Raw genomic sequence first — 21,391 nt, 5'->3', positions numbered from 1 at the left:
CTTGTTCTTTTAATGATGCCCATCCTTTGAGCAGGACCATTGACTCAAACTGTCACATTCTAAGGTCCATAACATCACAAATGCTCCAGCATCATGTTGTCTACTTTAGAAAAAATACATACAAATACAAATCCAAAAGAGAAAGGAAACCACCATTAATACACAAAGATAATTTAAAAGCAAACTCTTTTAAAAAGTCCTACTCCTAGCCAGGAAGCTAGTCACGATTGATGCTGCTAGGAGAAGGGAAATATGTTTTCCTCAACCGAATGGCCCTTGGTATCTACCATACTCCAGGACAGGCCACATGTTCAGGAGTAGTTGACCTACTTGGACTCCACAGTTGGTTGGTTGGCTATCCATTTTTAGAGAGAGAAAGAACATGAAGTCGGGTGGTTGGGGAGGTGATGGGGACCTGAGAGGATTTGGGAAAGGAAAAAAAGAATAAAATATTCTTTTCCATATATATTATATGAGCATATATTGTATGAAATTCTCAAAGAATAAATAAAAACAATATTTTCAAAAACCATTCTTTCCTAACCATTCATGTGGTGGTGGTGGTGGTGGTGGTGGTGGTGGTAGTGGTGGTGGTGGTGGTAGTGGTGGTGGTAGTGGTGTGTGTGTGTGTGTGTGTGTGTGTGTGTGTGAAAAGAATTGACACTGATCCCACTTGCTCAATGGATCTCACCACATGTGAAACTTGACAGCCATGGGGCTTTTGAAGGCAAGAATATACATTGGATCTCTGTTCTTAGGACACTTGTTTGCACCTCTAAGACACAAATGAACATGAATAGTTAGACTGCCTCCAAAATTATAACATAACAGTATTGAGAATTATAAGGGTTGATTGACCTGTAAAGGTATTAATAAAATGGTAAGTTAAAAGGGTGTAGTATAGAAAACCTACACAATCTACCTTAATTTGGTGAGTCTTTACAACACCATGTACATCTGTATGTAACACGAATCCTGGCACACGAAAGTTTGCGAATCCTGATGAATTATCCTCAGTAGCAGTGTCCAGGTGTCCAGAGTGCAGGCACTTTTACTCCTCCTCTTTCTGTTCTTCATTGTCTGTGTTTTACAGTTGTACTTGTCTGGTTTAAAAGGCACTAGAACGTGGTGTGGCACTGCTTTAGTGAGGGTCAGAAAGCTAAGGGGCTGGAGAAAGGAACAAGAAGTGTCTGGAAGTGTCACTTCCCAGCATAAGTGAGTCAGAACACACTTCCCTGCATAAATACAAACTACAACGCATTCTCAAATTTACAAATGGGGTGAAAGTGCTTAATGAAAGGACTTTGGAACTATATAAAGATAGGATAGGCTCGCTTGAAGCAAGGAAGTAAAGGCACTTATAAATCCCAGATAAATATCCAAGATCAGAGCAGAACATATAGCTGAGAAAGAGAGAGCCCAGAGGTTCTGGGAAGCTGCATAGGTCCACTGAAACCACCCTGCCTTTCTCGGTGGGTATGGAACGGGGCTGATCTGTTTGGGTGGGTTTGCTGCCACATTCTACTCTCTGGGTGGGAGAGGTGAAGCCAATTCTTAAATCTGTATTGAGACAGTTGACGAATGAAAGAGAAACCCGGAGAGAAACAAGACAATTACTACTAAAGGCACTTCAAGCGAATCTATAGACACATACCCATGTGTGTAAATCTAATGCTAAGGATAGTGGATACACATGTATGAAATTCCATGAATAGTAACCGGCAAGCAGGAACCCTTGGTGACAGTGTCGTGATCGAGGGTCCACGCATAACAGAGACACTGAAACACACAGTTTCTGAATATGATTCACTAAAGAGGCTTCTTTATGGAAAATGAAGACTGGGAAATCACCCTTCACTGGGTCAGCATTTTTTAATATTTGCTGAAAGATGATATTTTCAGACATATGTCCTGCATGATTCGGTTGGAAGTGTCTATGAGTCACTGTGATGTTTCATTATATGCTATATAATACATTCTAAACAATAGTATCATTTTCCTTCTTTTCAAACAAAGGTGGAAAGGAGGTGGTAAGAAATTACAGTCATATTTTCCCATCTTTACTTGGATTAGTTCACCAGCTGGTTTTTCTCCTATTGCTATAGTCCTTATGCTTTATAATTCACCAGAACTTTGGTGTTTTTATTTATGTGTTTGTGTGCTTGAAAATGGTTGTTAGTTCTCATTTTTCAGAAAAAAGCTGGTTGTAAATAGCTTATCATTTGCTAAGAGAAAAAAATGTGCTAACTCCTTTAAAAAAAAAAAAGAAGAAGAAAAGAAAAGAAACAAAACTATGACAATAGACTCAGCACTGAGCTGACTGTCTTCCCTTTATGTGGATCCTCATTTTGACTGGAGGATCTGTTTGGGTCCTCATTTTGATTGAAGGATCAGTTTGGATCTTCATTTTGATTGGAGGATCACTTAATCCTGTTTCCCTGGCATCACTTCCACATCTACATACTAGGTCATTTTCATATGAACCAAAAAATGTAGAACTGGGTCATTTTCTAATCATTTTCTAAAACTTCAGCAGTTTGGGCACAAATCCATCCTGAGATGTGTTTTACAGAGTTAGGTATTAATAGTCTGTGTTCCATGTGAAACTTCCATGTTCAAAAACTAGATCACAGATAAGAAGTCTTAAAATTTCCCTAGCAAAGTTATCAGAGACAAAAAATACACACTGTGTGTGTGTGTGTGTGTGTGTGTGTGTGTGTGTGTGTCCCTCCCTCTCCTTCCCCTCTCATAGAACAATCATTTAATTCTATACTTTTTAAAGCCCAGGAAAATTCTTGTTCTGACTTTATACACCCATCTCCTGTCTCCTTGCTCTTGGCATTGACCTTTTGAAGTTCAACCCATTTCACCAAATGGACACGCATCCTCTATTTGAAATAAGATAATAAGAAATAAGATGGGTTCTAATAACACAATAGTCACTGCCATCACCAAGCTCTTGACCTATGCTGGGAACTCTTACAATGGCTTTATGAAAATTGTCATCATTCAACCTTTATTCTGGCCATTTGAATGGCAACATCTATCCTTTTACAGCATAGATACAGGCTAACAGAAATTTAATTGAGAAAGCTACTCAAGTGAAGTATCAAGTTGGAGACTAAAAATAGCTGGAGTAATATTTAGTCTTAGAAACTGCATCTATTTCTTGTCACTAGCCAGTATGTGCTCACTTGCTCTCTCTCCTATTTGCATAAAAATTGATGACAAGATGTCCTTTAATTTCTCTTCCTGGTAAATGTGTTATTTCTGTATGTTTTGTACTGCTTAGGTGACATAATGACATCTTCCCAGACTACCTACCCTGGAACGCGTGGCATTCCAAATCCTTGCCCACCAACAAGATCCATGGCTCCTCATCCTCCACAACCTCTGAATTTTTTAAACGTAAGAAACCAAGTACAGACTGGGCAAGTTTCCTTCATTACATCTCCAGGAATCTTCCCTAACACACAGCTGGGTCGAGAAAATGTGCCAACGGTAAATCCAGCTCTAGGAGCAGCAATAAGCAATGTTAAAGATGCAGCAATAGCACTTGGGGTAAGTGTATTTGCCACTAGGATTTTAATGTTGCATTTGCAAGGCTTTTATGCATCTGCCAGTTATAAATAGCATATCAACCAATGAGCAAACACATGTAAGGACTATTCTGTTAACTGTGTCTCTCTCAGAAAGAAATGGTCAATCTGTGTATGAGTCACCCTAGGTTCATTTATTTTAGATTCAGATACAAGTCTAAGAGTTGACAGAAGGCTCTCCCTAACAGGAAGATCCAGGAATGGTGACATGACTAGAGCCAATTACTTCTTGATTGGTCTCATTGCCTCTGAAAGTCTTTTTAGGAAACCTTACTTTTGTCTTGGATCAGTTATTAATCTACATTTCTATAAAGACAAATTAACTTTAAAACAATCATTGATAACTGTTTTAAAGGGAATGGCACTACTAGCAAACTGTCTGAGGAAAGCAAAGTGTAAAGTGTAAAAACTATCCTTGGAAATGCTATGTCTTTGTTGCTTTGATTTACAAAAGTTGATTTGAGCTGGACACCCATGGTCTTGTTTCTCTGAGCATTGTAAAGCACGAATGATTTGTAGTAAAGACTCAACATGCTTAGACAGAACTGACCATCGTTACTTAAGCTTTCCCCACACCTCTTCACACACTCCCACCAAATTATGTCATGCCCCTTGCTGTGTATAGCTCCAAAATCTTAGCTACAAAAGTCAGTAGACAATAGATGCCCATCTTACCAGCTAGTGCTTTGGGTAGTCTAGTTAAGTCACAGTGTTTCAAGTAAGTAAAAATGAACAGTATCTGACCCTCCACTCAAGCAACCAATCTACACTGGGAAGGTGGCTCCTTGGATCTTCCCCTGCCAAGTGGAGTACATTTCCTGCAAACTCATAGTTCACAAAGCCAACCCCACACAGTTGCTGAAAATATCTTGAAGCTCAAGCCAGACACAGTCTCTGCCTGCAGGGAGCCTATGACCCAGCTGGGAAAATCGGGCTGTACACATAATAAAGACACAAACTAGAGAATATGTTGGAAGGTGAAAAAAATATATATAGATACTGAATGAAGTGAACCAGGCTTAGAAAGACAAAAATCTCTGTTCTCTCTCATATGCACATCCTACCTTTTACTGTTTGGGTGTGTATGTAGGTGGGTGTGAGAGAGCGAGGCTACCAGTAAAAGAAAGAATAAAGTTGGAAAGAAGATCACAAGAACAGAAAACGATGTTGAGGAAGGGTGGCTTCTGGGGGGGGGGGGGATGGATATGAGGAGGATGAAGGGAAATAAATGAGAAGAAAAGAGAAAGAGCAGAACAATAATTTCATCTGTAAATGCCATAATGAACCCTAGTGCTTTTCATACTAACTTAAAAATTAAGTAAATAAGTAATATACAGAGTGTAAGGGGGAGAAGAAACAGGCAGTAAACAGCAACTTGAAGTTGATCAAGATGGGCATTTCAAATGCATAGAGTTCAAAGTGTGCCATACAAATACCAGAACAAGAGAAAATGACCAATATGAGGTCATCAAATGAAATGTGTATGATGCATTTGTTGAACAGGAGAAGGTCAATAAATGACAGAGAAAAAAATTTAAAAATAATTTTTAAAAAAGTACAGCAGAAGGCTTAAAGCAAGGACCAGTGGGAATGTGGCCAGAGAGGAGGAGTGGAGCATACCTGGTGAAACCCCTGGAGCAGACAGCTTTGGATTTTATTGTGTGGAACAAGGATCCATTTGGAGCATTCTGCCTTGTAGAAAAGACCTATTTGATCAAAATATACGTAAACAAAAGATAAAGTTCTGCTTTAAAAAAAATGATTGGCAGAAGCTGAGTCCTCTCTATTAAGATTGTGAAGCTACATCCCTAGTTGTCATGGTACTCCAGGGACCACAGATGGTTGGGGTAGATTATCTGTCCCCTCCATTGTGATAATCAGCTTTAATTGTCAATCTGGCACAACCTAGAATCACCTGAGAAGAGATATTCAATGAGGGACTGTCTGCATTATGTTTCCCTTTGAGGGGTTATCTTAATTAAGTTCATTGATATGGGGGGATCCAACCCACCATGGGTGGCACCATTCCCTAGGCAGGGAGTTCTGGGCAGTATGAGAGTGGAGAAATCAAGCTGAGCATGAGTAAGTGAGCAGGTGTGCATACACGTCTATCTCATGTGATATGATTAGTTCTTTGAAGTTTCTGCCTTGACTTCCCTACAGTGATGGACTCTAAACTGAGATCGTGAGCTGAAAATGAACACTTCACCCCCTAAGTTACTTTATGGCTATGATATTTTATCACAGCAACACAGAGGAAACTGGAGAAGAACTCAACAGAAATGAAACTAGGACAATAACCAAAAAATATAGAACAAGTTGAATGTCCAATGTTAATGAATGTCCAGTGTCAATTAAGTATAGAGCCAGGGCTATATGGGTAGAAAACAGGGGCCAATGGGGATTAAAGCTGCAGCTGCTCCTCATCAAGATGACAGCAAGGATGGGAAACTTATATCCACATTTTGTTCATGGATAACAATTGCAGGAACAAATCTGAAGTCAGATGTAGGAGTGTCCCATCTGAGATGTAACATTGGCTAAAAATGGGTCCATCACCTCTCAGAAGCTGTGTCTAAAGGATGATGTAATCTGTGGATGTACAAGAACTGTTCAAAGAGAAGGTTCATAGCTTTCACAAGGTTTAGTGCATCTCAACAATATATTATTGTTTTAGCATAATTCATGAAATTATTTTTCCTTTAATTCAATTTAAATTTATTTGGTACCTATTCATTGAGGAAATAAACACAGAAGTTTCTGTGGCTACAGTCTTCCTGGGTAGATAAAATATAATCGTAAACTTGGGACAAAATGATCTATGGAGATGTTTCTGAGCTTTGGACCAATATAGTAACTGTTGTTTCTCAGAAATCCATGTGTACTCTACAAAGAAAGTTTTGATAAGAGTTACAAAGCAAAAGATTTATCCCTTAGCATTGACAAAATACCTCTTACTTGGTATGATAACAGTTGCATACCAGCAATTAAAAAAAAAAACAACAAGGAATACTAGGATTGGAGAGACAGTGCTGTAGTTAAGAACATTCACTGCTCTTGCAGAAGACATTATCATTCTCAGAACCCACATGGTGGCTCATAACTGCATGTAACTCCAGTCTCAGGGTATCCAACCCTCAAGCCCTTTGGACATCCTTGAGCACCACCAGGCACACGTGTGATGCACAGACATTCATATCCACGCACAAAAAATAAAAAAATATTTTTTGAAATAAAAAAAATATGAAATAGAAAAGCAAGTAATGCCATGGGTTTTACATCTTAAAATGTGAAAAGAATCCACAAAGAATAAAAGCAAATCCATTTGACTAGTATATCAAGACAACTCTGAACGGGTGGAACCAAGCTGAGTCCTAAAGGACAGATTGTAAGTAAGTTTTGGAGATAGTCCGCTGTTATGCATTCTGGGAGTCTGCCCCTTTATAACTGTTTACCCTTGGGCACTTGATTACCTTCTTTTTGTTTTTCATTAGGAATTAGCTGGCTACCACTACTGTGGTGCTTAAAGAGTTAAACAATCAAACCATCCTAGTTCTTGTTCTTTTTTATTTACATCTTTTCTTTTCTTTTTTTTTTTTATTTTTACATTCCATATTTTATTCCTCTCCCAGTCCACCCTCCTAGACCGTTCTACATCCCATATCTCCTCCCTGCCCCCCTGTCTCCAAGAGGTTGTCCCCACCCCAGGTCCCTCCCTCCCTTCCCCCTTGTGGTTGCTTTCTTCTCCCTCCCAAGCAGGACTCGGGCATCCTCACTTGGGCGCTTCCCCTTATTGGCCTTTTTGAGTCCTGTGAACTGTATCTTGGCCACTTGATTTCTTATGGTTTTATGTCTCCATCTAGTTGGTGGAACAGTGACAGAGTGTTATCAGGCATGTGACTAATATTCTAGGAGTGACTTCATTTCCATCGATTCCTTTTCTCGTGACTAGCATTGCCTGGACAGAGAACTGTTTTACTTATACAAGACAGCCCCTGTCACCTCAGTCGCAGCAGTCTTTACAAACAAATGTACTCATGGGGATACCAGGAGATGCTGAAGTAGTCATACTTTCTAAAGACTTCTTTGTAGTTCATTCAGAAATCAAACAAAATTTATTAAAATGTTTATTATGTGTATACATGTGTATGTTTGTGTGTCTGTGTGTATCTGTGTGTGTGCGTGCGCGCACACTCACACGCGTGAGCATGAGTTCGTGCATGCATGCATGCATGCATACATACATGCACACATACATGGAGATCAGAGGGCAATTTGAAAGACTCAGTTCTTTCCAACATACGGGGTCTGAGTATCACACACTGGTCATCAGACTAGACAACATATGTCCTTACCCACGGAACCATCTCACTAGCTCCTCAAAGGTTTTACCTGAGGCCCTTCCTCCCCTGCTGTTTCAGTATACATCAAAATATTCACTGTTTAGGTGAATTCTCGTGGATCACATGGACAGTAAATAAACAGGAATAACTTTGGTTGTGACAGTTATTTTAAAATGCCCCTTGGCTTTCTTTTTTAGGGAGTCCAAATCACAATTGGATTGATGCACATCGGCTTTGGAGTTGTTCTCGGGTTGCTGAGCACCTCATACAATATGACTTGGGCGTTTTCCTCTGTTGCTTTTATTGGTGGATATCCATTCTGGGGTGGAGTCTTTGTGAGTAGATTGCTAGAACACCTCTCCCTGTGCAGGATGGGTGTCCCCAGGCTGTTCACAGCAAGGTTCTTGAAAAGTTCTGTGTCTAATGGCTAGAGGGTTTTTAGAAATAATGGCTCTGATTGAAGAAAGGGGGCCCATCACTCCCAATTCAGGCTTACCTCCACTGCAACTTAAACTCATCCCTAATGCAGAACCAGTGTGTTGGCTGGAGGGTCTTGAAAGGGATGATCGAACATGACAAAGATATACCATTGACAGGATGAGGCTGAAAATAAGATGAAGTTGAGCAGGAGGCTCAGTCGCACATACAAACTCGGAGTCATCTGTCACTGAGTTCTTTACATTCAAGAAAATGAGGGTGGGGAATTGGAGATGTATCCCCAAAAGTTAATCTAAAGAAAAAATACTGAGCTGTATGTGACGGAAACAAGCAAACATAACTGGACCACCCTCTTGTACAAAGAGACATTCCCAGGCACAAGCAGAGAACCTACCATTCACAGATTTGTCTATGTCTACAGTTCATTGCTTCCGGCTCACTTTCCATATCAGCGTTCAAGGAGTTCTCTCACTGTCTGGTAAGCTAGAAAACTTATGTCTACTTCTTAAATTCCTCTAAAGATTGGTTTGATTTACTAGCAAGGAAAACTTGAGCTGGTAGATTGGAAGAGTGTGGACGGGAGGAAGTTCTTTCTCAAAATATCTGCCAGTTGCTGGGTAGTGCCTGTGCTGGAGCAAGGGAACAGAGCATTCAGTTTGCTACTGGGAAAAGCAGAGCACCACATTCAGGCTCCTGAAAGTGCAAGAGTGGGAATCAGAAAAACCAAGCATTTAAGCTTTTACCTGTTGGCTCCCTGGTTCTGTTAAGTCACATGGCATGCAGGGAAAACCAAGGAAGAATCCAGGAGCCAAAAAAACAACACCTATGAGCCACTTCAATAATAAAGTCCTGGTGTTCACTGCCATTCCTCTGCTCCATCTTGTATTTTCACTTTTCACTGGTGTGTAACTCCTACTGTTACTCAGACTGTCTCTGTTGCCACTTCATTAAATTGCCATGAGAGTGACCAGTTTAGAGCATAAGAAGAGCACACAGAAATAACTACAGAGACTGGGCTTTGACTCTCCCAGCCACACAGCACACCCCTTGTTGTAATTTCCTAATTCAATGGCAAACCAGGAGAAAGACATTGTTTTGCATAAACCTAGATCAGAAATGGTCTCAAAATTATATGAGGTTATGCACAGGAACAAAGGCAGAGGGAGATAGGAACATGGGAGCATACTTTGCATGCTCTCAAGATAAAACAGTGGATTATGCTAGAATTAAAATCAGCCTAGTCCAATTAGGTGCATCTACTGTAATCCAAAACAAAACAGAGCATCTTTCTCTATATAGGTCCCACCCCTCAGAGGCTGTGTAGAAAGAGACATATAAAGTCAGATACTAGGACCATCTCATGTGTGGTGGCCGCAAGAGTTAAAAAAAATACATCATTTTAAGTATATAACAAAATATCTATCACAGATTGCCAATTAAAAGTTTGTTCTTGCAGTTGTCAAGATGGATGATTAGTTAAGAGTAGACTTAAATTCTCTTCTAGTTCTGGGCGGCGCCATCTTCAGCTCCAGACAGCCGGCCACCTTCCTGGTGAGAGCACGGGGGTCTGCCTGGCCTGAGAGGTTTGTGGCACAGGCGCCGGCGGGAGCCTTCTTGGCTCCGGGACTCCGCGGAGGGCAGGCTGCACGGGTGACCGTGTGGAATACAGAGTGCCAGCTGTTTCTGGGACGGGCGAGAGAGTCGCAGAGCTTCTGGGCGGCGCCATCTTTAGCTCCAGACAGCCGGCCACCTTCCTGGTGAGAGCACGGGGTCTGCCTGGCCTGAGAGGTTTGTGGCACAGGCGCCGGCGGGAGCCTTCTTGGCTCCGGGACTCCGTGGAGGGCAGGCTGCACGGGTGACCGTGTGGAATACAGAGTGCCAGCTGTTTCTGGGACGGGCGAGAGAGTCGCAGAGCTTCTGGGCGGCGCCATCTTCAGCTCCAGACAGCCGGCCACCTTCCTGGTGAGAGCACGGGGGTCTACCTGGCCTGAGAGGTTTGTGGCACAGGCGCCGGCGGGAGCCTTCTTGGCTCCGGGACTCCGCGGAGGGCAGGCTGCACGGGTGACCGTGTGGAATACAGAGTGCCAGCTGTTTCTGGGACGGGCGAGAGAGTCGCAGAGCTTCTGGGCGGCGCCATCTTCAGCTCCAGACAGCCGGCCACCTTCCTGGTGAGAGCACGGGGGTCTGCCTGGCCTGAGAGGTTTGTGGCACAGGCGCCGGCGGGAGCCTTCTTGGCTCCGGGACTCCGCGGAGGGCAGGCTGCACGGGTGACCGTGTGGAATACAGAGTGCCAGCCGTTTCTGGGACGGGCGAGAGAGTCGCAGAGATTCTGGGGCGGCACCATCCTCAGCTCCAGACAACCAGCCACCTTCCCGGCAAGAGCCACAGAGCTTCTGAGGCTGCGACATCTTCGACTCCAGACAACTGGCCACCTTCCTGGCCAAAGCAACACAGCTTCTGGGAAAGATTCTGTTTTGGGCCTTCACCTTCAGCCAGGAGGAGGTCCAAACACCAGATAACTGTACACCTTCCCTGAGAGAGGAGAGCTTGCCTACAGAGACTGCTCTGACCACTGAAACTCAGAGAAGAGAGCTTGTCTCCCACGCCTGCTGATAGAGGGTAACAAAATCAACAGAGGAACAATCTTTTAACAAAGACAACTATAACAACTAACTCCAGAGATTGCCAGATGGCGAAAGGTAAACGTAAGAATCCTACTAACAGAAGCCAGGACCACTCACCATCATCAGAACCCAGAACGCCCACTTCGCCCAATCCAGGACACCCTAACACACCTGAAAAGGTAGACCTGGATTTAAAAGCATATCTCATGATGATGGTAGAGGACATAAAGAAGGAATTCAACAACTCACTTAAAGAAATACAGGAGAACACTGCTAAAGAGTTACAAGTCCTTAAAGAAAAACAGGAAAACACTGCTAAAGAGTTACAAGTCCTTAAAGAAAAACAGGAAAACACAACCAAACAGGTAGAAGTCCTTATAGAAAAACAGGAAAACACATCCAAACAGGTGATGGAAATGAACAAAACCATACTAGACCTAAAAAGGGAAGTAGACACAATAAAGAAAACCCAAAGTGAGGCGACGCTGGAGATAGAAACCCTAGGAAAGAAATCTGGAACCATAGATGCCAGCATCAGCAACAGAATACAAGAGATGGAAGAGAGAATCTCAGGTGCAGAAGACTCCATAGAGAACATCGGCACAACAATCAAAGAAAATGGAAAATGCAAAAAGATCCTAACTCAAAACATCCAGGAAATCCAGGACACAATGAGAAGACCAAACCTACGGATAATAGGAGTGGATGAGAATGAAGATTTTCAACTCAAAGGACCAGCAAACATCTTCAACAAAATTATTGAAGAAAACTTCCCAAATCTAAAGAAAGAGATGCCCATGAACATACAAGAAGCCTACAGAACTCCAAATAGACTGGACCAGAAAAGAAATTCCTCCCGACACATAATAATCAGAACACCAAATGCACTAAATAAAGATAGAATACTAAAAGCAGTAAGGGAAAAAGGTCAAGTAACATATAAAGGCAAGCCTATCAGAATTACACCAGATTTTTCACCAGAGACTATGAAAGCCAGAAGAGCCTGGTCAGATGTTATACAGACACTAAGAGAACATAAATGCCAGCCCAGGCTACTATACCCAGCCAAACTCTCAATTACCATAGATGGAGAAACCAAAGTATTCCACGACAAAACTAAATTCACCCATTATCTCTCCACGAATCCAGCCCTTCAAAGGATAATAACAGAAAAAAAACAATACAAGGACGGGAACCACGCCCTAGAAAAAACAAGAAGATAATCCATCAACAAACCTAAAAGAAGACAACCACAAGAACAGAATGCCAACTTTAACAACAAAAATAACAGGAAGCAACAATTACCTTTCCTTAATATCTCTTAATATCAATGGACTCAATTCCCCAATAAAAAGACATAGACTAACAGACTGGCTACACAAACAGGACCCAACATTCTGCTGCTTACAGGAAACCCATCTCAGGGAAAAAGACAGACACTACCTCAGAGTGAAAGGCTGGAAAACAATTTTCCAAGCAAATGGTCTGAAGAAACAGGCTGGAGTAGCCATTCTAATATCGGATAAAATCGACTTCCAACCCAAAGTTATCAAAAAAGACAAGGAGGGACACTTCATACTCATCAAAGGTAAAATCCTCCAAGAGGAACTCTCAATTCTGAATATCTACGCTCCAAATGCAAGGGCAGCCACATTCATTAAAGACACTTTAGTAAAGCTCAAAGCACACATTGCACCTCACACAATAATAGTGGGAGACCTCAACACACCACTTTCATCAATGGACAGATCGTGGAAACAGAAACTAAACAGGGACACAGTGAAACTAACAGAAGTTATGAAACAAATGGACCTGACAGATATCTACAGAATATTTAATCCTAAAACAAAAGGATATACCTTCTTCTCAGCACCTCACGGGACCTGCTCCAAAATTGACCATATAATTGGTCACAAAATAAGCCTCAACAGATACAAAAATATTGAAATTGTCCCATGTATCCTATCAGACCACCATGGCCTAAGACTGATCTTCAATAACAACATTAAGAATGGAAAGCCAACATTCACGTGGAAACTGAACAACACTCTTCTCAATGATACCTTGGTCAAGGAAGGAATAAAGAAAGAAATTAAAGACTTTTTAGAGTTTAATGAAAATGAAGCCACAACGTACCCAAACCTTTGGGACACAATGAAAGCATTTCTAAGAGGGAAACTCATAGCTCTGAGTACCTCCAAGAAGAAACGGGAGAGAGCACATACTAGCAGCTTGACAACACATCTAAAAGCTCTAGAAAAAAAGGAAGCAAATTCACCCAAGAGGAGTAGACGGCAGGAAATAATCAAACTCAGGGGTGAAATTAACCAAGTGGAAACAAGAAGAACTATTCAAAGAATTAACCAAACGAGGAGTTGGTTCTTTGAGAAAATCAACAAGATAGATAAACCCTTAGCTAGACTCACTAGAGGGCAAAGGGACAAAATCCTAATCAACAAAATCAGAAATGAAAAGGGAGACATAACAACAGATCCTGAAGAAATCCAAAACACCATCAGATCCTTCTACAAAAGCTTATACTCAACAAAACTGGAAAACCTGGATGAAATGGACAAATTTCTGGACAGATACCAGGTACCAAAGTTGAATCAGGATCAAGTTGACCTTCTAAACAGTCCCATATCCCCTAAAGAAATAGAAGCAGTTATTAATAGTCTCCCAACCAAAAAAAGCCCAGGACCAGATGGGTTTAGTGCAGAGTTCTATCAGACCTTCAAAGAAGATCTAATTCCAGTTCTGCACAAACTATTTCACAAGATAGAAGTAGAAGGTACTCTACCCAACTCATTTTATGAAGCCACTATTACTCTGATACCTAAACCACAGAAAGATCCAACAAAGATAGAGAACTTCAGACCAATTTCTCTTATGAATATCGATGCAAAAATCCTTAATAAAATTCTCGCTAACCGAATCCAAGAACACATTAAAGAAATCATCCATCCTGACCAAGTAGGTTTTATTCCAGGGATGCAGGGATGGTTTAATATACGAAAATCCATCAATGTAATCCATTATATAAACAAACTCAAAGACAAAAACCACATGATCATCTCGTTAGATGCAGAAAAAGCATTTGACAAGATCCAACACCCATTCATGATAAAAGTTTTGGAAAGATCAGGAATTCAAGGCCCATACCTAAACATAATAAAAGCAATCTACAGCAAACCAGTAGCCAACATCAAAGTAAATGGAGAGAAGCTGGAAGCAATCCCACTAAAATCAGGGACTAGACAAGGCTGCCCACTTTCTCCCTACCTTTTCAACATAGTACTTGAAGTATTAGCCAGAGCAATTCGACAACAAAAGGAGATCAAGGGGATACAAATTGGAAAAGAGGAAGTCAAAATATCACTTTTTGCAGATGATATGATAGTATATATAAGTGACCCTAAAAATTCCACCAGAGAACTCCTAAACCTGATAAACAGCTTTGGTGAAGTAGCTGGATATAAAATTAACTCAAACAAGTCAATGGCCTTTCTCTACACAAAGAATAAACAGGCTGAGAAAGAAATTAGGGAAACAACACCGTTCTCAATAGTCACAAATAATATAAAATATCTCGGCGTGACTCTAACTAAGGAAGTAAAAGATCTGTATGATAAAAACTTCAAGTCTCTGAAGAAAGAAATTAAAGAAGATCTCAGAAGATGGAAAGATCTCCCATGCTCATGGATTGGCAGGATCAACATTGTAAAAATGGCTATCTTGCCAAAAGCAATCTACAGATTCAATGCAATCCCCATCAAAATTCCAACTCAATTCTTCAACGAATTAGAAGGAGCAATTTGCAAATTCATCTGGAATAACAAAAAACCTAGGATAGCAAAAACTCTTCTCAAGGATAAAAGAACCTCTGGTGGAATCACCATGCCTGACCTAAAGCTTTACTACAGGGCAATTGTGATAAAAACTGCATGGTACTGGTATAGAGACAGACAAGTAGACCAATGGAATAGAATTGAAGACCCAGAAATGAACCCACACACCTATGGTCACTTGATCTTCGACAAGGGAGCTAAAACCATCCAGTGGAAGAAAGACAGCATTTTCAACAATTGGTGCTGGCACAACTGGTTGTTATCATGTAGAAGAATGCGAATCGATCCATACTTATCTCCTTGTACTAAGGTCAAATCTAAGTGGATCAAGGAACTTCACATAAAACCAGAGACACTGAAACTTATAGAGGAGAAAGTGGGGAAAAGCCTTGAAGATATGGGTACAGGGGAAAGATTCCTGAACAGAACAGCAATGGCTTGCTCTGTAAGATCGAGAATTGACAAATGGGACCTAATGAAACTCCAAAGTTTCTGCAAGGCAAAAGACACCGTCAATAGGACAAAAAGACCACCAACAGATTGGGAAAGGATCTTTACCTATCCTAAATCAGATAGGGGACTAATATCCAACATATATAAAGAACTCAAGAAGGTGGACTTCAGAAAATCAAATCACCCCATTAAAAAATGGGGCTCAGAACTGAACAAAGAATTCTCACCTGAGGAATACCGAATGGCAGAGAAGCACCTGAAAAAATGCTCAACATCCTTAATCATCAGGGAAATGCAAATCAAAACAACCCTGAGATTCCACCTCACACCAGTCAGAATGGCTAAGATCAAAAATTCAGGTGACAGCAGATGCTGGCGTGGATGTGGAGAAAGAGGAACACTCCTCCATTGTTGGTGGGATTGCAGGCTTGTACAACCACTCTGGAGATCAGTCTGGCGGTTCCTCAGAAAACTGGATATAGTACTACCGGAGGATCCAGCAATACCTCTCCTGGGCATATATCCAGAAGATGCCCCAACTGGTAAGAAGGACACATGCTCCACTATGTTCATAGCAGCCTTATTTATAATAGCCAGAAGCTGGAAGGAACCCAGATGCCCCTCAACAGAGGAATGGATACAGAAGATGTGGTACATCTACACAATGGAGTACTACTCAGCTATTAAAAAGAATGAATTTATGAAATTCCTGGCCAAATGGATGGACCTGGAGGGCATCATCCTGAGTGAGGTAACACATTCACAAAGGAACTCACACAATATGTACTCACTGATAAGTGGATATTAGCCCAAAACCTAAGATACCCAAGATATAAGATACAATTTCCTAAACACATGAAACTCAAGAAAAATGAAGACTGAAGTGTGAACACTATGCCCCTCCTTAGAAGTGGGAGCAAAACACCCTTGGAAGGAGTTACAGAGACAAAGTTTGGAGTTGAGATAAAAGGATGGACCATGTAGACACTACCATATCCGGGGATCCATCCCATAATCAGCTTCCAAATGCTGACACCATTGCATACACTAGCAAGATTATGCTGAAAGGACCCTGATATAGCTGTCTCTTGTCAGAGTATGCCTGGGCCTAGCAAACATAGAAGTGGATGCTCACAGTCGGCTATTGGATGGATCACATGGCCCCCAATGAAGGAGCTAGAGAAAGTACCAAAGAAGCTAAAGGGATCTGCAACCCTATAGGTGGAACAACATTATGAACTAACCAGTACCCCGGAGCTCTTGACTCTAGCTGCATATGCATCAAAAGATGGCCTAGTCGGCCATCACTGGAAAGAGAGGCCCATTGGACACGCAAACTTTATATGCCCCAGTACAGGGGAACGCCAGGGCCATAAAAGGGGAGTGGGTGGGTAGGGGAGAGGGGGTGGGTGGCTATGGGGGACTTTTGGTATAGCATTGCAAATGTAAATGAGCGAAATACCTAATAAAAAATGGAAAAAAAAAAAAAAAATTCTCTTCTAGAGGACCAGAGTTTCATTCTCAGTACTCACACCGTGATTCATGGTCTCTATAATTCCTAGGGGAGAAGATTCAATGCTCTCTTCTGGCTTCCTTGGGCACTGCTTGTTCATGGTACACAGACATGCATGCAGGCAAAACACCCAGAAAAAAATTAAAATCAAATAAAATTTTTAAAGCCTTAAGTTTGTTCTTTTATTGTTTTTACAAAGTAGAGTTATGTTTTCAATTTTCACTTTAAATTTTTCATAAAACATATTATGAATATTTTCTCTTCCGTCTGCCAACTCCTCCCAGATCTTCCCAACCTCCCTACCCACCCAACTTTGTGTTCTTTCTGTCTTGAGAAAGAGGAGGTAGATAACAAGACCTTGCCCATAGATCCTGAGCCTTGAAAAGAGGTTGATGAAGGGGTCCCATGCAGAACTGGGTGTTCCAAAGTCTCTCACTCTCTGCACACTCTCCAGTTGTCTAGTGGAGATGCTCTTGTAAACACAGCTGTTACATAAAAGTGTTGGATGGCATTCTGCTTCAAGCTACATGTATACTGTTTTTTATATTTCTATTATTTAAAATATTTACAGCTTCTTGGGGGTGGGGGACTGACAACTAGGATACGGTGTAATTTTCACACCTACTCCGAAGGGCAGAAGAAAGACATTATGTTAACTGCGAATGTTGTTCCATGTTAGGGAAATAGATCAGTTGCACAGGACTTGCCTAGCATGCATCAGACCTTGAATTCAGTTCTCAGTACAATCACAACTAAAACAAGATGTCAAAGATTAAGAACCATTAACTTGAAAAGACTCCCACTCCCTTTAAATTCATTTGTCTTTTATATGGACTACTGTTCTTGTTACCTCTATCAGATGAAGAGCACCCTGATAATAAACATTTCTAGCACCATCTTTGCCTTTGTTGGAGTGATTCTGTTTCTGTGTGATCTGAACATCAATGGCTACTATTATCAAGACTACTGGATGGTGGTGAGTGTCCTGCCATTGGCCACATAACTGTCTCTCTTCACTGCCAGAATAAATCCATTGCTATCTCCTGTTTAACATACAGTGGCTCTGGTGAGAAAGTTCTATTTCCAACCCTATGCCTAGGGGTGTGATTGCTAAGATACAAAGTGAAAAAAGTATATTTGCAGATAGATGAAGTCAGAATGACAGGAGTAATGGATAGAACTCAGAATTTCTTTTTTCTCCACTTTGAAATTCTGCATAAATATAATAGCCATGTCTTAAGTGACTTTTTTACAACTAAAACAGGAAGATTGTCTGCTTGTGTGCAATCACCTCCTGGTTATTTCTCTATTGTCATCAAATGCTTATTTGGGAGAAATACAAACTTCTTCTGATTTTTCTTTAAAATATCAGAAGACTTTTCCTTTCAGCAAATAGACTGTTAAGGATTAATGGAATGTAAGTGGTTTTTTTTTTCTTGGCAACAGTCTCCTTGTTGTTATATATATATATATATATATATATATATATATATATATATATATATATATAAATCACTCACAGAGTTGAACATTAGCAAAACAGCACTTTCAATGAACCGAGGTGTTTCTGAAGTCCACCCTGAGACCCTCCTGTTCATCCTAATGGTCTGTATATTTGATTTCAGCTTTCTGGGAGAGGAATTGCAGGTGTGCTGGCAATATTTTCCTTGTTGGAATTCAGCATAGCAGGGGCCATGGCCTACTTTGCACACCAAGGTATCCTCCGATGCAACAGAGTAAGTTGATTCTCTTCTTTGTAAAACATGCTGGAGAAGGGTGGGCTTGAGTGTCTGCCAAACCCCACTGTGAGCTGACTACTGAGCTCTCTGCCCTCCACTCTGCTGGGACCAGGAAGAGTGATTGGACTGTGTAACAACTCTGCTTGTTTTCTCTTACCCTTTCTAGTCTGTCCCGGTTGCTCCAGCTGTGTATGTGGCCAACCCCTTGATGCGAGAGTCTCCCTCAGCTCCTCCTATATATGACAACATCCCAGATTATGCTACTACGCAATAACAGGCATAAAGAATCACTAGTACAATTTCATGTAGTAAATCTTCTTGGAAAAAAAAAATTTCTTACAAAGCTGTTATTTTGCTGCCCGGAGTGCAAATCTCTTTAGTGTTATATTTGGAATTTGTTCCTAAGCTCAAGGCCAACAGTCACTGGATTTTCTGTCAGTGCCTCCCTGCCAACTGCTTACCATTACTGCAATAAAGGAAAGACAAAAGGGTTGAAAACTAACTCTGCAATGCTCTTAGCATTAGAAACCTTCTATTCAACTCAAGAAGAAGGAAGACCAAAGTGTGGATACTTTGATCCTTCCTAGAAGGAGGGACAAAATACCCATGGAAGGAGTTACAGAGACAAAGTTTGGAGCAGAGACTGAAGGAAGGACCATCCAGAAACTGCCCCACCTGAGGATCCATCCCATAAACCACCACCACACCCAGACATTATTGCAGATGCCAACAAGAGCTTGCTGTCGGGATCCTGATATAGCTGTCTCCTGAGAGGCTCTGCCTGTGCCTGACTAATACAGAAGTGGATGCTCATAGTCATCCATTAGACAGAGCACAGGTTCCCCAAAGGAAGGAGCTAGAGAAAGTACCCAAGAAGCTGAAGGGGTTTGCAGCCCCCTAGGAGGAACAATATGAACTAACCAGTAACCCCAGAGCTCCCTGGGACTAAACCACCACTCAAAGAAAACACATGGTGGGACTCATGGCTCTAGCTGCACATGTAGCAGAGGATTGCCTAGTCAGTCATCAATGGGAGGACAGGCCCTAGGTCCTGTGAAGGTTCGATGCCCCCAGTATAGGGGAATGCCTGGGCCAGGAAGCAGGAATGGGTGGGTTGGGGAGCAGGGGGAGAGAGGAGAGGAAACTAGGAAAGGGGATAACATTTGAAATATAAATAAAGAAAATATCTAATAAAAAAAAAAGGATCCTTCTATTCTAGTTATCTTTTCCACAATAAAATGTCATGGGCAACACAAGCCTCTTTGGGTATCTTTTTGCATTTGTTAGGGTCTGATATTGGTTGGCTGAAGTGATCTGACAGACACTGGCAAGCTTGATGTTTCTTAGATGGGGATTTTTTACAGTGACCAACCACTGGAATTCCTGGGTCATCTTCCCATGTTCTTCAGAAACCACTGATCCAATCATGCTTGTTGGAGCCCACATTATTTTATACATTAATATTGTTACCAATCAGTTGACTGATATTTATATTTTTATTAATATTTTATTTTATAAGTTATCATACACAGTATTAAGTATCTTAAAAGAAACTTTTATTCACTTGTTAAAATTGTCATCTCCAAGGCTTACTACTGAATAAGCTCAGCCTTTCAAGTTCTTTCTAAACTTTAGCTGGCTGGTTCAACTCAGAAAGCTGTTCTGGCCCAAACTCCTCTCCAAGCTGGCTCACTCAAACTGGCTTCTCTTAGCTTCTGACTGAATTGCTGTGCTTGACCTCAAACTAACTCTGGAAATCTGTTGTAATCTTCTGGCTTGTTCTGTCTTTGCCTACAACCTGTCTCTGTAAAACTGTCCCAGTAAAACTGCCTCTGCTGATCTACATGGAACTGCATGAACTCACAAACGAACTGAACTCCACTGTACTGACTGAACGGAACTCAACTCTACCCTACTCTGAACTGTACCATACCTAACCACATTCAACTGAACTGTCTCTCTCTCCCTCTCTCTATGCAGCTCTCTTAAGTCACTTCTCCTTCCTGTGCTGTTCTCATGAGAGCTGGGTGCATCCTATCTCTGACTCATTCATCAAATCTTTCTCTGATTTGTCACTTTGTCTTCCCCTCAGTTACATGTCACTTTCAAACCAAAATGGCTGCTTCCTTCTATAAACTAACTGTACTTTCATTGTTTAGGATTAAAGGTGTGCATTAAGAGTGTATCTGTATTCTAGCCAGATCATATTGTAATCAATGGCATGTCTGCATTCCAGCCAGTTTATGCAGACCTAGAAGGTATTTGGATGTAATCCCTTTCCAGACCAGTCATATTGCTGAATTAAAATTCCTCTACAAGTATCACTATAGAATTAAGGGAGTTGTTTTTAATACATCTTTAAAATATAGTTACATCTCTCTCCCTTTCCTTACAACAGTCCCTCAGAGGACCCCTCTGTCTAACTTTTCCCATATCCCCTCCCACTCTCAAATGGATAGTCTCTTCTGTATTACTGTTGTTACATATATGATGTGTGTGTGTGTGTGTGTGTGTGTGTGTGTGTGTGTGTGTGTGAACAACCTGATTAGTCTTATTTGGTTATTTGTGTGTATATGGTTTCAGGACTGATCACTTTGTATGGCTAACCAATTATGGGGTTCATCCATGAGAAAAGCTAATTCTTTGTCTAGGAGTAGGATCTCATGAGATTTCCCCTCTTCCATATTAACATGTAAATTCATACTGCTACTGTTCCCATCTTGTTCATGTAGCCATGGTACCAGAAAATACTGCACAAGGTACTAAGAGATGGAAGCATTTAATAGTCCTACCCATCTGTGACACTTATGAACCACAACAATGGCAAGATATCC

General features: G+C 41.2%; 1 protein-coding gene and 1 long non-coding RNA gene across 5 annotated transcripts in view; one reads left to right on the top strand and one right to left on the bottom strand.

The window, feature by feature from the left end:
• The window catches only part of 4930526L06Rik (RIKEN cDNA 4930526L06 gene), a 103,068-nt gene that overhangs the window by 66,044 nt on the left and 15,633 nt on the right, over positions 1-21,391 (bottom strand). The window lies entirely within an intron of this gene.
• On the top strand, positions 1,359-19,813 carry Ms4a12 (membrane-spanning 4-domains, subfamily A, member 12). 4 transcript variants are annotated; one of them, NM_001374133.1, is made up of 7 exons: positions 1,388-1,472; positions 3,293-3,561; positions 8,140-8,277; positions 8,802-8,858; positions 17,678-17,794; positions 18,444-18,554; positions 18,724-19,813. In NM_001374133.1, the coding sequence occupies exons 2-7, from the start codon at positions 3,301-3,303 to the stop codon at positions 18,829-18,831; spliced, it is 792 nt and encodes a 263-aa protein (NP_001361062.1). In that variant the 5' UTR covers positions 1,388-1,472; positions 3,293-3,300; the 3' UTR covers positions 18,832-19,813. The 4 variants fall into 4 exon arrangements, with proteins under 4 accessions (XP_006527569.1, XP_006527570.1, XP_011245716.1 ...); XM_006527506.1 differs by lacking the exon at positions 17,678-17,794 and having other exon boundaries at positions 1,359-1,472; positions 18,724-18,889; XM_006527507.1 differs by lacking the exons at positions 8,140-8,277; positions 8,802-8,858 and having other exon boundaries at positions 1,359-1,472; positions 18,724-18,889.

Source organism: Mus musculus, chromosome 19 (genome assembly GCF_000001635.26).
Source record: "Mus musculus strain C57BL/6J chromosome 19, GRCm38.p6 C57BL/6J".
In the NCBI taxonomy this organism is placed as follows: Eukaryota; Metazoa; Chordata; class Mammalia; order Rodentia; family Muridae; genus Mus; species Mus musculus.
The sequence above is the reverse complement of the archived record's forward strand: the minus strand, read 5'-3'. Positions and strand labels throughout refer to the sequence as shown.

What these genes read in the sequence shown, in the direction of transcription:
- Ms4a12 (NM_001374133.1), top strand. Translation starts at nt 3,301, where the DNA reads ATGACATCTTCCCAGACTACCTACCCTGGAACGCGTGGCATTCCAAAT. An exon ending in ATCAAGACTACTGGATGGTG is followed by an intron (nt 17,795 to 18,443) that starts GTGAGTGTCCTG and finishes ATTTGATTTCAG; the next exon opens with CTTTCTGGGAGAGGAATTGC. An exon ending in GTATCCTCCGATGCAACAGA is followed by an intron (nt 18,555 to 18,723) that starts GTAAGTTGATTC and finishes TACCCTTTCTAG; the next exon opens with TCTGTCCCGGTTGCTCCAGC.